Source organism: Oncorhynchus mykiss, chromosome 11, assembly GCF_057628025.1.
Source record: "Oncorhynchus mykiss isolate SJ-2025 chromosome 11, ASM5762802v1, whole genome shotgun sequence".
Classification (NCBI taxonomy): domain Eukaryota; kingdom Metazoa; phylum Chordata; class Actinopteri; order Salmoniformes; family Salmonidae; genus Oncorhynchus; species Oncorhynchus mykiss.
Window position 1 is genome coordinate 8,849,379 of NC_143032.1, and position 15,154 is coordinate 8,864,532.

The window sequence follows — 15,154 nt, forward strand, 5'->3', positions numbered from 1 at the left end:
CTGGTTTTCATTCTATAATTACTGCATGTATTTATCCTCTGTTTTCCCTCCATGTCTTTGTGTGTATTGTTTGTTTGTGATGTGGATTATTGTCGGGCGCTTTACTTTTGCCATGTTCCGTGTTTTTGGCACGTTATTGTTTTTATGTGCTGTATTTTGTGGAATGGAATTAAAGTGCGCATGTTCACTACACTCTGCTCTCCTGCACCTGACTTCGCCTCCCGTACACACCTTCGACAACCAGATATGAAAAACCGTTGTCATACAGGTAACATGTTACAAGGAATACACAGAGGGGCCATTTTCAATTTAGTTTATTCTTTATTCTGCTCATGTTACATGGAGAATATAGAAAACTAAAGCACGACAGTCAGGACATTTTCAGAAAGGTCCATCTGAGAGCTTCACTCTTCATCATGTTCTTTCTGTGGCAAAGAAGATAAAGGTTGAGAAAATGTGCTTCTGAAAACGTTATTATTAAATACTGTTCTTCATTTATTTTTAAATCTTACAATCAAATCTTATAATAAATAATTTACAAAAACAGTTTTGCTTGCCATTGTACAGAAAGTGACCACTGAAACCATTATGCTTTAGAAATAATGTTTAAAAAAACATTTTTAAGTAAACAATAATCCAATTCATATTTGATTCAGTTTTATAATGAGTGTACATAACATTAGGAATACTTCATAATATTTAGTTGCAACCCCTTTTGCCCTCAGAACAGCCTCAATTAATCTCATTCCACAGGGATGCTGGACCATGTTGACTCCAATGCTTCCCGCAGTTGTGACAAGTTGGCTCGATGTCCTTTGGGTGGTGGACAATTCTCAATACACACAGGAAACTGTTGAGCGTGAAAAACCCAGCGTCGTTGCAGTTCTTGACAAACTCAAACTGGTGCGCCTGGCACCTACTACCATACCCCGTTCAAAGGTACTTAAATTTCCGTCTTGCCTATTCACCCTCTGAATGGCACACATACACAATCCATGTCTCAACTGTCTCAAGGCTTTAAAATGATTCTTTAACTGGGCTCCTCCCCTTCCTCTACACTGATTGAAGTGGATTTAACAAGTGACATAAATAAGGGATCATAGCTTTCACCTGGATTCACCTGCTTAGCCTATGTCATGGAAAGCGCTGGTGTTCCTAATGTTTTGTACACTCAGTGAGTATAAAAATATGTCATGTCAATGATAGTATAGCTGTTTGACATCAAATAATTACAAAGCTATTGAGGTGGAAGCTGTTGACATGAGGGAATTTGAAAATTCTAATCAATATAATTATTTTTGATGGAAAGAACTGACCTGAGAGCTGGCATCACAACTCTTGGCCTCACTCTTCATCCTTTCCTTTCTGTGACAGAGAAGATGGATTGATCATTAGCATTTTTTTTATATTACTGTGTGAAGGAAAACATTTGATACTGCCATATACTGTGTGCTTCAAATTATATGGTTGGAAACTTCAACAGTATGTACAGTGCCTTGCGAAAGTATTCGGCCCCCTTGAACTTTGCGACCTTTTGCCACATTTCAGGCTTCAAACATAAAGATATAAAACTGTATTTTTTTGTGAAGAATCAACAACAAGTGGGACACAATCATGAAGTGGAACGACATTTATTGGATATTTCAAACTTTTTTAACAAATCAAAAACTGAAAAATTGGGCGTGCAAAATTATTCAGCCCCCTTAAGTTAATACTTTGTAGCGCCACCTTTTGCTGCGATTACAGCTGTAAGTCGCTTGGGGTATGTCTCTATCAGTTTTGCACATCGAGAGACTGACATTTTTTCCCATTCCTCCTTGCAAAACAGCTCGAGCTCAGTGAGGTTGGATGGAGAGCATTTGTGAACAGCAGTTTTCAGTTCTTTCCACAGATTCTCGATTGGATTCAGGTCTGGACTTTGACTTGGCCATTCTAACACCTGGATATGTTTATTTTTGAATCATTCCATTGTAGATTTTGCTTTATGTTTTGGATCATTGTCTTGTTGGAAGACAAATCTCCGTCCCAGTCTAAGGTCTTTTGCAGACTCCATCAGGTTTTCTTCCAGAATGGTCCTGTATTTGGCTCCATCCATCTTCCCATCAATTTTAACCATCTTCCCTGTCCCTGCTGAAGAAAAGCAGGCCCAAACCATGATGCTGCCACCACCATGTTTGACAGTGGGGATGGTGTGTTCAGCTGTGTTGCTTTTACGCCAAACATAACGTTTTGCATTGTTGCCAAAAAGTTCAATTTTGGTTTCATCTGACCAGAGCACCTTCTTCCACATGTTTGTTGTGTCTCCCAGGTGGCTTGTGGCAAACTTTAAACAACACTTTTTATGGATATCTTTAAGAAATGGCTTTCTTCTTGCCACTCTTCCATAAAGGCCAGATTTGTGCAATATACGACTGATTGTTGTCCTATGGACAGAGTATCCCACCTCAGCTGTAGATCTCTGCAGTTCATCCAGAGTGATCATGGGCCTCTTGGCTGCATCTCTGATCAGTCTTCTCCTTGTATGAGCTGAAAGTTTAGAGGGACGGCCAGGTCTTGGTAGATTTGCAGTGGTCTGATACTCCTTCCATTTCAATATTATCGCTTGCACAGTGCTCCTTGGGATGTTTAAAGCTTGGGAAATCTTTTTGTATCCAAATCCGGCTTTAAACTTCTTCGCAACAGTATCTCGGACCTGCCTGGTGTGTTCCTTGTTCTTCGTGATGCTCTCTGCGCTTTTAACGGACCTCTGAGACTATCACAGTGCAGGTGCATTTATACGGAGACTTGATTACACACAGGTGGATTGTATTTATCATCATTAGTCATTTAGGTCAACATTAGATCATTCAGAGATCCTCACTGAACTTCTGGAGAGAGTTTGCTGCACTGAAAGTAAAGGGGCTGAATAATTTTGCACGCCCAATTTTTCAGTTTTTGATTTGTTAAAAAAGTTTGAAATATCCAATAAATGTCGTTCCACTTCATGATTGTGTCCCACTTGTTGTTGATTCTTCACAAAAAAATACAGTTTTATATCTTTATGTTTGAAGCCTGAAATGTGGCAAAAGGTCGCAAAGTTCAAGGGGGCCGAATACTTTCGCAAGGCACTGTATATTATGGTAAATGGTTTGTGTTAGTTTTTAGAAATCTATATTTTTAAAACCATCAGACCATCAAAAAATGTTTTAAACCATTTAGTTTTGCGTTTTATATTGAAAGTCCACAGGTTTCTTTTGCTTCAATAGAGTGATCAGGGGCATGCGACTATAGTTTTCCTTTCCTACACATTCAGCGGAAAAAAAGCTTAATTTTCAAGCTCCCGAGTGGCACAGGGGTCTAAGGCTCTGCATCTCAGTGCTAGAGTTGTCACAACATACGCTGGTTCGATTCCAGGCTGTATCACAACCGGCCGTGTTTGGGAGTCCCATAGGGTGGCGCACAATTGGCCCAGTGTTGTTAGGGTTTGGCTTGTGTAGGCCGTCATTGTAAATAAGAATTTGTTAACTGACTTGCCTAGCTAAATAAAGGTAAAAAAAAAAAATGATGATGACAACAGAAGTGCAATGCTATTTTAGAGCAATTATGTGCAATTAAATAATTCAATGGTCCCAAAAAAATAAGTTATGAAATCTGTTAGATTTTTTGCCTAATTCAGTTTTTTTCCAAATTCATTTTTTCCCATTTTGTCAATCCAGGTTTCTGTTTTTTGCCCAGTTTTTTCTGTTTTTTGCTCTCAAAATTGCACATTTTTAATAGAAAAACAACTAAATTGGATGTTCTAAGTCCACAGCAATGGTTTAACTACATCAGGAGACCACTTTTGAGGTCTGGGAAAAATCTAATACATTTTCATTTTTGGGTTCAGATACCATTTAATTAAACTGGGCACCAGCAAGAGACTTGTTTGGTTAGTGGTGTTTCTGTACCACACATGTAATTACGGAGTTTGCTAAAAAAAAATCGCCACTGGATTGATGCAAATTATCATGATACCAGGTAGGCTTACTTTGTAGTTAACATTTAATTGAGAACGCTTTTGGGAAACCCTTTCCATCTACCAGATGACGGTTATCATTATTAGCATCATCGCTAACAGCTACACAAAGTGGTAAACAAAAAAAGGGGCATTCCTGCGTTGCCTCTTCAGAAAGTTTAAGGAAAATACGAATCACTGATGGATTTTGTTAATGTATTATGATAATCTTGGGCAATACATTTATTTGATTTTCTACTAAGTTCAATAGATTGCTGCTCTTCAACTACAGGATGTACTGCAGAAAATTGTTAAACCTGTTTGTGGCACAAATTCAAGGAGTAATCTAAAACAATTTTAGGATGAGACACAATTAAATTAAAGGGGAATTCCTCTAAAAAAACAGGAATATAAATAACGATAATGATGTAATATGCCTTAAAGCTATTCCAAGTTTAGTTTTTTGCCATCTACACTACAGTACATGGGATGTTTGCAAATTATCCTTTTAGACTCTTGAAAAAGTAACTTTACTGACCTTGGAGCCGGAATCACGACTCTTGGCTCTCATCTTGTTAACCTGAGACTCAGCAATATCAGCCCTCTCCTCTGCCTCATCCAGTTCATGCTGAATCTTGCGGAACTTGCCCAAATTAGAATTGGCTTGTTCTTCCTGTGAAATGTTTTAAGCATGATTTAAGTTTTTAGAAAACACAACAATTTGAGAATTACAGATGTATTAGTTGGGTGATGGAACATTTTCTACTTACAGCCTCCTCTGAAGTTCTCTTGTAGGATTTGACCTTCAGCTGCAGTTTGTCCACCAGGTCTTGAAGACGGGACAAATTCTTACGGTCTTCCTCAGTCTGTCCCCAAAAATAAAGGAAATAATTGTCATTGGTGTGTCTTACATTTGATTCTTAGCGTGTTAATAATGCACTGTCAAATTAAAATATATGATGTACCTGGTAGGTGAGCTCCTTGATGCGTCTCTCATATTTACGGACACCTTTCACAGAATCACTGCTCCTCCTTTGCTCCATTTCCACTTCACTCTCTAGCTCCCTCACCTAGAAAGAAATTATGAATGTTAACACATTAATTCCATTTACGTTGTTAGTTACCACTGCTTTTAATATTAAAGCTAGAAATATGACTATAAATATGAAAAAATGATTTAGAATTAATAGAAGATTATGTAGCTGGGCCTCAGACACTTACTCTGGACTCCAGCTTCTGGATCTGCTTCTTGCCACCTTTCATGGCAATTTGTTCAGCTTCATCCAGGCGGTGCTGCAGGTCCTTGATGGTCTGCTCCATGTTCTTTTTCATGCGCTCCAGATGAGAACTGGTGTCCTGCTCCTTCTTCAGCTCCTCTGCCATCATGGCAGCATCAGTAATGGCCTTTTTGGCCTTTTCCTCAGCATTTCTGCACTCCTGCACAGCCTCCTCCACTTCATTCTGAAGCTGGGATGTGTCACCCTCTAGCTTCTTCTTCTGGCTCAACAGGCTGGTGTTCTACACATATATATGACAAATTCCTTTTAATATAACCTCAGCAAATCTCAAATCGCAGACATTTTAAGGAGAACACGAATTGTTATCTATTACCGTCTTACCTGTGAGTGCAGAAGCTGAACTCTCTCACTAACATCCAGCAGTTCCTGCTCAGCCAGTTTGCGGCCTCTCTCAGTCTGCTCCACCATGGCTCTCAGCTCATCCAGTTCAGCCTGCATCAGGTTGTTGCGTCTCTCTACAATAGCAATGTTCTCCTTCAGATCATCATTGCCACGAAGAGCATCATCCAGCTGCATTTGAGAATCCTGTAGAGAGAATTTATGATTTTACTATATTTTGTTTCACAGTGTGGTTTGGCTTTTTGTGAAGGCACAAGCAATGTTTTTAATTCACAATGGTGTGGAGGTGTTACCTTCAGATGGGAATGAAGACCCTTAAGTTGCTTCTGGGCCTCTGCTGCCTGCCTGTTGGCCTGGCTGAGCTGGATCTCCATCTCATTGAGATCTCCCTCCATCTTCTTCTTCAGCCTGAGAGCTTCATTCCTGCTGCGAGTCTCTGACTCCAGAGAGCTTTGCAGGGTATCCACCACTCTCTGCTGGTTCCTCTTATTCATCTCCATCTCCTCATCCTTCTCCACCAGCTTCCGTTCAATGTCAGCTTTGACCTGATTGAACTCCAGCTGTGCTCTCAGGATCTTGCCCTCCTCATGCTCTAGGGAGCCCTATGAGACCACAGCCACCCATAGTTTAGAAGATTTTACAATTCAATTCTGGAACTTTCACTATCAGTAAATATTTTCTATTCTTACCTCAGCTTCCTCTAGAGCAGACTGTATCTCAGCCTTCTCCTGCTCCAGCTGTTTACGGATTTTCTCCAGCTCATGGATGCTCTTTCCTCCCTCACCAAGTTGCTCAGTCAGGTCAGAAATTTCCTCTGTGGAAAAATTTAATTGTTCATCAGAATATTTGTTATCTCTGATGTTGTTGTATTTTCCATCTTTAATTGTCTAGGTTATGCTATTTAGTGATAAGAAGAAGGAGAAGAAGACGAAGGATAATAAAAATAAGAAGAAGGATAATAAATTGACCCAGTTTCCCCAAGTGTTATTCCGCTACCAAATATGTTTTATTATGATAATTTATATAAACTCAATTTAATTATACATATTCTCTTTTTCAGAAAGTGAATAGATTTGATAGTGACAGAGTCACATTGTATAAGATACAGGGATGCAAACTCGTCACCTTTAGGCGAAATTAGTTTTGAATCCAAAATAGGTAACATACTTGATTCGTATAGATCCGATGATAATTTTTTATAAATGTTTTTGTCTAATATGGACGTTTTGATCACTACTGACTAGAGGTCGACCGATTATGATTTTTCAATGCCGATACCGATTATTGGAGGACCGAAAAAGGCCCATACCGATTAATCGACCAATTTTTATTTATTTATTTATTTGTAGTAATGACAATTACAAGAATACTGAATGAACACTTTTATTTTAACTTAATATAATTTATCAATAAAATCAATTTAGCCTCAAATAAATAATGATACATGTTCAATTTGGTTTAATTAATGCAAAATCAAAGTGTTGGAGAAGAAAGTAAAAGTGCAATATGTGCCATCTAGAAAAGCTAACGTTTAAGTTCCTTGCTCAGAACATGAGAACATACGAAAGCTGGTGGTTACTTTTAACATGAGTCTTCAATATTCCCAGGTAAGAAGTTTTAGGTTGCAGTTATTATAGGAATTATAGGAATATTTATCTCTTTACCATTTGAATTTCATATACCTTTGACTTTTGGATGTTCTTAGAGGCACTTTAGTATTGCCAGTGTAACAGTATAGCTTCCGTCCCTCTCCTCGCCCCTACCTCGGCTCGAACCAGGAACACATCGAAAACAGCCACCCTCGAAGCATTGTTATCCATTGCTCCACAAATGCCGCGGCCCTTGCAGAGCAAGGGGAACAACTATTTCAAGGTCTCAGAGCGAGTGCCGTCACCGATTGAAACGTTATTAGCTTGCACCCCACTAACTAGCTAGCCATTTCACATCGGTTACACCAGCCTAATCTCGGGAGTTGATAGGCTTGAAGTCATAAACAGCTCAATGCTTGAAGCACAGCGAAGAGCTGCTGGCAAAACGCACGAAAGTGCTGTTTGAATGAACGCTTACGAGCCTGCTGCTGCCTACCACCGCTCAGTCAGACTGCTCTATCAAATATCAAATCATAGACTTAATTATAATATAATAAAACACAGAAATACAAGCCTTAGGTCATTAATATGTTCAAATCCGGAAACTATCATTTCGAAAACAAAACGTTTATTCTTTTAGTGAAATACGGAACCGTTCTGTATTTTATCTAACGGGTGGCATCCCCAAGTCTAAATATTGTTTTTACATTGTACAACCTTCAATGTTATGTCATAATAATGTACAATTCTGGCAAATTAATTATGGTCTTTGTTAGGAATAAATGGTTTTCACACACTTCGCAACGAGCCAGGTGGCCCAAACTGCTGCATATACCCTGACTGCTTGTACGGAACACAATTTGACACAATTTCCCTAGTTAAAAGAAAGTCATGTTAGCAGGCAATATTAACTAAATATACAGGTTTAAAAACATATACTTGTGTATTGATTTTAAAGAAAGGCATTGATGTTTATGGTTAGGTACACATTGGTGCAACGACAGAACTTTTTTCACGAATGCGCTTGTTAAATCATCACCCATTTAGAGAGGTAGGCTGTGAATCGATGAGAAATGAACAGGCATCGCATCTATTATATGCTACTCAGGACACGCTAGATAAACTAGTATTACCATCAACCATGTGTAGTTAACTAGTGATTATGTTAAGGTTGATTGTTTTTTATAAGATAAGTTTAATGCTAGCTAGCAACTTTCCTTGGCTTCTTGCTGCACTCGCGTAACAGGTAGTCAGCCTGCCACGCAGGCTCCTCATGGAGTGCAATGTAAGGCAGGTGGTTAGAGCATTGGACTAGTAACCGGAAGGTTGCAATATCGAATCCCCGAGCTGACGAGGTAAAAATCTGTCGTTCTTCCCCTAAACAAGCAGTTAACCCACAGTTCCTAGGCCGTCATTGAAAATAAGAATGTGTTTTTTAACTGACTTGCCTAGTTAAATATAGGTTTAAAAAAATTATACATTTGGCCACAATCGGTGCCCAAAGAACTAATGTTTTCCCTCTATGTGGTTAATTTTCAGAATGAAAGAATTTGGTGAAAATGAGGCGTTGCTTGTTAAACAAGTGGTTTCAGGAATCAAGTGTAGCTGGAGCTGGGCCTGGCTTAAGTTGGATGCCACTATAGTGGTGAAAGGAACACCATACACTTTCCCTTTTTCTCACATTTTGTTGTGTTGAACTTCACATACTGTAACATTTTGTGAGTATTTTACTTTTTACTCAGTGAATGTTATATATTTCTTTTGTTTTGACTTTTTACCCCTTTTTTGTGATATCCAATTGGTAGTTAGAGTACTGTCCCAACGCTGCAACTCCCATACGGACTCGGGAGAGGCGAAGGTCGAGAGCCATGCGTCCTCAAGCAATGCGAAACTGCACTGCTTCTTGACACACTGCTCGCTTAACCCGGAAGCTAGCCGCTCCAATGTGTCAGAGGAAACACCATACAACTGGCGACCAAAGTCAGCATGCATGTACCCAGCCCGCAACAAGGAGTCGCTAGAGCGCGATGGGACAAGGACATCCCGGCTAGCCAATCCCTCCAAATAAACCCAGACGACGCAGGGCCAATTGTGCGCCGCATCATGGGTCTCCCTGTCGCGGCTGGCTACGACACAGCCTGGGATCAAACCAGGGTCTGTAGTGACACCTCTAGCACTGCGATGCAGTATCTTAGACCACTGCGACTATAATCGTAGTCACTGTAATAGAGCAGAAATAGAATGGATGTTTGTTTGTACTTTACAATGTTTTTTTCCCAAGTGCAATATTTAGTGTGTGTTTGTGGTCACATGCGTTCTATTATAAAGGCTGTCATGGCTAACTGCAGTATCAGTTGTTTATTCTGTGGACTTGAGTGTCATTTGCAGTAAAGCCTAGGCAACAAATAACATTTGATAGCTTTCCTTAACATTTTTAGCTATGAGTTAGGTTCACATTAACCACTTTTTAGTTTACACAGAGACTGATCATGTCGATAATAATCTTTGTGGTGTAATTAGTACACAGTTTAAACCTGCATTTCAAGAAGGGATCAAGCCTGAAAGTCACTAGAAATGTTCACTTTAAAGCAGCAAGTTTCTGTGCAAAAAAAAACGTGTCACTTTTTTGGGCCCTCACTGAAGATGACTTCCCAAACAAAGTAAAATGTTTGTAACTCCTCGACTTTAGAAGGTCATGGCTCAGCTTCTGAATGTCATAGAGACAACCAAATACATTCCCATGTTCATCAGAGTTGTGCCTTTCTCTGGCAGTTTGCTGCTTGTTTTCTATCCTAAAGCATCGCAGATGTATGCATTGTTTTAGATCAGTGTAACAATTGTGAATTGTGCCCTTCAAATCAAGGAAGGTCCCGTGTCCCCCCATGAAACGTGGGCTCCCCCTATGCCATGCATCTAATAATGCATATCCTCTGACCTTGAAGGTTCTTGTTCTCCCTTTTCATAGACTCCAGATGATCCAGAGATTCCTCATAAGAGTTCTTGAGTTTGAAGAGTTCAGTGCTGAGAGATCTGGCCTCTTTCTGGGAGCTCTCCAGCTCAGTCTGAGCCTCTTCAAACTTCTGCTTCCACTCAGCCAGGACCTAGAAAGATAAGTGGTTTCAGTACAGTATATGATTAGGACAAGATGTACTTTATTGTCCATTAACTTACAGAGGAAAGACGGTCACAACCCAAGCCCCCGAGACACACAGTTGCAAGAAGCAATGGGTTAGCCGCAGTTCTGTGCCCCTGAAGCAATTATAGGGGGTTAAGTGCCTTGCTCAAGGGCACAACTGCAGGGGATGGTAGGATGATGTCAGCAAACCACCGGTTACTGGCTCACTCCGCACCAGGTTTTCCAGTCTGAAGTTGCTGGCCTACTTCTCTAACCACTAGGCTACCTGCTGCCCCTATCATGTACTATAATGAAGGCTAATTGGACTTGTCTACAATAAATTGTCTTACCTTGTCGAAGTTCCTTTGCTTTTTGTCCAGAGCGGCAGCAGCTGCATTGGATCTCTCCACATCCACCATGAGATCTTCAATCTCATTCTGGAGTCTGTGTTTAGTCTTCTCCAGGGAGGAGCATTTAGCATTAACAGCTTCCACAGCCTCCTCTGCATCCTGCAGACGCTGAGCCAGCTTCTTCCTGGATTAACATAGGTGAGAAATATTTAAGACATCTGCCTTTTTTGTACGGTGCATTCGGAAAGTATTCAGACCACTTGACTTTTTCTACATTTTGTTACGTTACAGACTTATTAAAAAATGTATTCAATTATATATTTTTCTCATCAATCTACACAATAATCAATCCACACAATAACCCATAACGACAAAACAAAAACAGATTTTTATCAATTTTAGCAAATTTCTTTAAAAAAACTAATATAAAATAACAAGTATTCAGAACCTTTGCTATGAGACTCGAAATTGAGCTCAGCATCCTGTTTCCATTGATCATCCTTGAGATGTTTCTACAACTTGACTGGAGTCCACCTGTGGTAAATTCAATTGTTTGGACGTAATTTGGAAAGACACACACCTGTCTATATAAGGTCCAACAGTTGACAGTGCATGTCAGAGCTGAAACCAAGCCATGAGGTCGAAGGAATTGTTTGTAGAGCCCTGACAGAGAATTGTGTCGAGGGACAGATCTGGGGAAGGGCACCAAAAAATATCTGCAGCATTGAAGGATGCCAAGAACACTGTAGCCTCCATCATTCTTAAATGAAAGACGTTTGGAACCACCAAGACTCTTCCTAGAGCTGGCCGCCCGGCCAAACTGAGCAATCGGGGGAGAAGGGCCTTTTGTAGGGAGGTAACCAATAACCCTGTGGTCACTCTGACAGAGCTCCAGAGTTCCTCTGTGGAGATGGGAGAACCTTCCAGAAGGACAACAATCTCTGCAGCACTCCACCAACCAGGCCTTTATGGTAGAATTTCCAGACGGATGCCACTCCTCAGTAAAAGGCACATGACAGCCTGCTTGGAGTTTGCCAAGAGGCACCTAAAGGACTCTCAGACCATGAGTATAAGATCCTCTGGTCTGATGAAACCAAGATTGAACTCTTTGGCCTGAATGCCAAGCTTAATTTCTGGAGAAAACCTGGCACCATCCCTACGGTGAAGCATCGTGGTGGGATGATTTTCAGCGGCAGGGACTGGGAGACTAGTCAGGATTGAGGGATAGATGAACGGAGCAAAGTACAGGGAGATCCTTGATGAAAACCTGCTCAAGAGCGCTCTGACCTAAAACTGGTGCAAAGGTTCACCTTCCAACAGGACAATGACCCTAAGCACACAGCCTAGACAACACAGGAGTTGCTTCGGGACAAGTCTCTGAATGTCCTTGATTTGCCCAGCCAGAGCCCGGACTTGAACCTGATCTAACATTTCTGGAGAGACCTGAATATAACTGTGCAGCGACGCTCCCCACCCAACCTGACAGAGCTTGAGAGGATCTACAGAGAAGAATGGGAGACACTTCCCAAATGCAGGTGTGTCAAGCTTGTAGCGTCATACCGAAGAATACTCAAGGCTGTAATCGCTGCCAAAGGTGTTTCAACGAAGTACTGAGTAAAGGGTCTGAATATTAATGTGAATCGGATGTTTCAGTAATTTTTTGTTATAAATTTCTAAAAACCTGTTTTTGCTTTGTCGTTATGGGGTATTGTGTGTAAATTGATTAGGGAAAAATACAATTTAATCCATCTTAGAATAAGGCTGTAACGTAACAAAATGTGGAAAAAGTCAAGGGGTCTGAATAATTTCCGAATGCGCTCTATGTCACGTAATACAAGTATCATTCATGTACTTTTGTGTGTCACTAATTCAGCCAAGATTGAATAGCCTTAAAAGTAAGAAAACGTCCTTACTTTGCATCTTCAAGCTCCTCGGTCTTCTGGATGGCATCAGTTTCATACTTGGTTCTCCACTGAGCCACTTCAGCATTAGCCTTGGACATGCCACGCTGCAGCTCAGACTTGGCCTCCTGCTCCTCCTCATACTGCTCCCTCAGCAGATCTGAGTCATGGCGAGCAGACTGCACTGCATGGGCAAGTGCGTTCTTTGCCTGGTAAGGACATTTTGTAAAGAATCAAATTATGCCAGAGGTTAAATGAAGTTGATTATTGACACTGCATTTTTAGTATAAATACCTTGACTTCCTCCTCCAGTTGTCTCTTGAGGTCTTCAATCTGCTGAACGTTGGACTGCTTACCTCTGGTCAGTTGGGAGACCAGAGAGTCCTTCTCCTCCAGCTGTCTGGCAAGTTCACCTGTTTTAATGCAATTCTAATTATTTCAAGTTATATTACTTATTTGGTTATTTGTTGTTGCTGTTCATGTGAATGTCCAGATTTTAAGTTAATATACCATTCTCAGTTTGAAGCTTTGCTTTCTGCATGGTGAAATCATTGATGGATCGCTGTCCTTCCTCAGCTTTCGTCCTGTATTCACTCATCTGGTCCTCGAGAGTGCGGCACATTTTCTCCAAGTTTGTCTAAAAACAGATTTGTTTTTTGAATGACAGAACACTGTCACTAGATTGCATCATTTAAAAGCATGTGCAGATAACACGTTTTGATTGTTTAGTGATACCACATACTTTAGACTTGACAATCTGCTCCATGTTGGAGGCCACATCATCCAGCTCCAGCCTGAGCTCACTCTTCTCCTTTTCCAGCTTCTGCTTCACTCTCTGAAGGTTGTCAATCTGCTCTCCCAGGTCAGCCACACTGTCAGCATTTTTCTTCCTCAGAGTGGCAGCTGTAGCCTCATGCTGCAGAGTAGCCTCTTCAAGGTCTCTGCGCACCTTCTGAAACTCAGCCTCCCGCTTCTTGTTCATCTCAATCTGGGCAGCAGTGGCTCCACCTGCTTCCTCCAGCCTCTCACTGATCTCTTCCAGCTCTCTGGCCAAGTCTGCCCTCTGTTTCTCCACCTTGGCACGGGCAGCTCTCTCAGCCTCAAGCTCTTCCTCCAACTCCTCAATGCGGGCCTGCAATGGAGGGAATTACGATTTGAGCTAATTATCTGAATGTTGTTACACATATTTTCCATGCATTAAATTGAAAAAGTTCTCTAGGAAATTAATGTACAGTAGGATCTAAGTTAGTTTATTTTATGAATTTCAACAAGGCAATATTTTAAAATAAATTAAACATACAAAGCAATTAAAATCAGGGGTGCAAGGATTACTGAAATATTTTACTTAAGTAGAATACTGTTACAAAACATTTTCCTGGACTAGAATAAAATGACTGACTTTGAAAAATACTCTGAAAAGCTACTAAATTACATTAACGAGAGTAGTTGTAATTCGTTACTTTACCACTCTGCAAGTGTAACAGAAAGATTCCCTTTTCAATAATGCTATTGAAATACCTGCAGCTCCTTCAGTTTTTTCTGGAGTTGGGCACCCATGGCCTGCTCATCCTCAATCTTGCTGTTGAGTTGGCTCATCTCAAAGTCCTTCCTATTGAGAACAACATGCTTATTGAGAAAGCATTTTCTACTGAATAATATTCTATAAGCATTTTTTTATTTGTGATCTTACTTCTTCATTCTCTCCTCCATTTGCTGCTTGTCGTTCTCCAGGTCCATTAGGCTCTCCTGGGTCAACTTCAAGTCTCCTTCCAGCTTTCTTTTGGCTCTCTCAAGGTCCATCCTCACCTTCTTCTCTTGCTCCAGAGACCCTTCAAGCTGATAAAGGATATATTAAACAATATTGTGCTGTAGGCTATTTTAGGATTTTACTTATTTTGTTGTAATTTTTTATTTCCTATTTGGTACTCACATCATCAACTTGCTGTTCCAGTTTGGCTTTGGCCTTGGTCAGCGTGTTGACCTTGTCCTCCTCACTCTGCAGGTCATCCAACGTTTGCTGATGAGCCTCCTGCAGAGCCTTCTTCTCCTTGGTCAGCTTAGCAATGATTTCGTCCAGAGCTGCCATCTCTTCAGTAAGATTTTTAACCTAAGGAAACGGATCAATGTCTTTACGTTTTCATCCAAAACAATCAATTGGAGTTTTAACAATACAATAATGAAGAACAACTTTTACCTTGTTCTCTGTGGCATGCTTTTCCTTCTCCACTTTAGCCAGAGTGAGCTCCAGATCATCAATGTCCTTCTTGAGTTCTGAGCACTCATCTTCCAGCTTCCTCTTCTTAGCAGTCAGCTCTGAATTCATCTCCTCCTCATCCTCCAGTCTTTCTGTCAGCTCTTTGGCTTTGGCCTCAAGCTGGATTTTGCTCTTGATCAGACCCTCGCATCTCTCTTCAGCATCACCAATAGTGTCTTCTGACTGTCAATGTGTCAATATATTGTAAGTATATCAAATTCTCCAAAGCTCAGAAGTTTGTTTGGTGGCAAAATATTTGGAGACTACAAATGCTCCGCTGATTGTACATACCTATTTAGCAAATTATGTCTCCTCTTTCTCTGTTTTTACATTTC

General features: G+C 40.6%; 1 protein-coding gene across 1 annotated transcript in view; it reads right to left on the minus strand.

The window, feature by feature from the left end:
- Positions 1-307: 307 nt before the first annotated feature.
- Positions 308-15,154, minus strand: part of LOC100135901 (uncharacterized) — a 51,094-nt gene continuing 36,247 nt past the window's right edge. Inside the window, exons 59-77 of the mRNA XM_090189181.1 lie at positions 14,760-15,002; positions 14,496-14,672; positions 14,256-14,401; positions 14,084-14,174; positions 13,308-13,697; positions 13,076-13,202; positions 12,860-12,978; positions 12,578-12,774; positions 10,665-10,848; positions 10,135-10,300; positions 6,300-6,424; positions 5,904-6,212; positions 5,593-5,796; positions 5,195-5,491; positions 4,939-5,043; positions 4,744-4,839; positions 4,512-4,646; positions 1,317-1,365; positions 308-425 (exon numbers count right to left, since the gene is read on the minus strand). Of these exons, the coding sequence (XP_090045307.1) occupies positions 1,345-1,365; positions 4,512-4,646; positions 4,744-4,839; positions 4,939-5,043; positions 5,195-5,491; positions 5,593-5,796; positions 5,904-6,212; positions 6,300-6,424; positions 10,135-10,300; positions 10,665-10,848; positions 12,578-12,774; positions 12,860-12,978; positions 13,076-13,202; positions 13,308-13,697; positions 14,084-14,174; positions 14,256-14,401; positions 14,496-14,672; positions 14,760-15,002 (3,132 nt within the window). The 3' untranslated portion in view covers positions 308-425; positions 1,317-1,344. The remainder of the gene's footprint in view (positions 426-1,316; positions 1,366-4,511; positions 4,647-4,743; positions 4,840-4,938; positions 5,044-5,194; positions 5,492-5,592; positions 5,797-5,903; positions 6,213-6,299; positions 6,425-10,134; positions 10,301-10,664; positions 10,849-12,577; positions 12,775-12,859; positions 12,979-13,075; positions 13,203-13,307; positions 13,698-14,083; positions 14,175-14,255; positions 14,402-14,495; positions 14,673-14,759; positions 15,003-15,154) is intronic.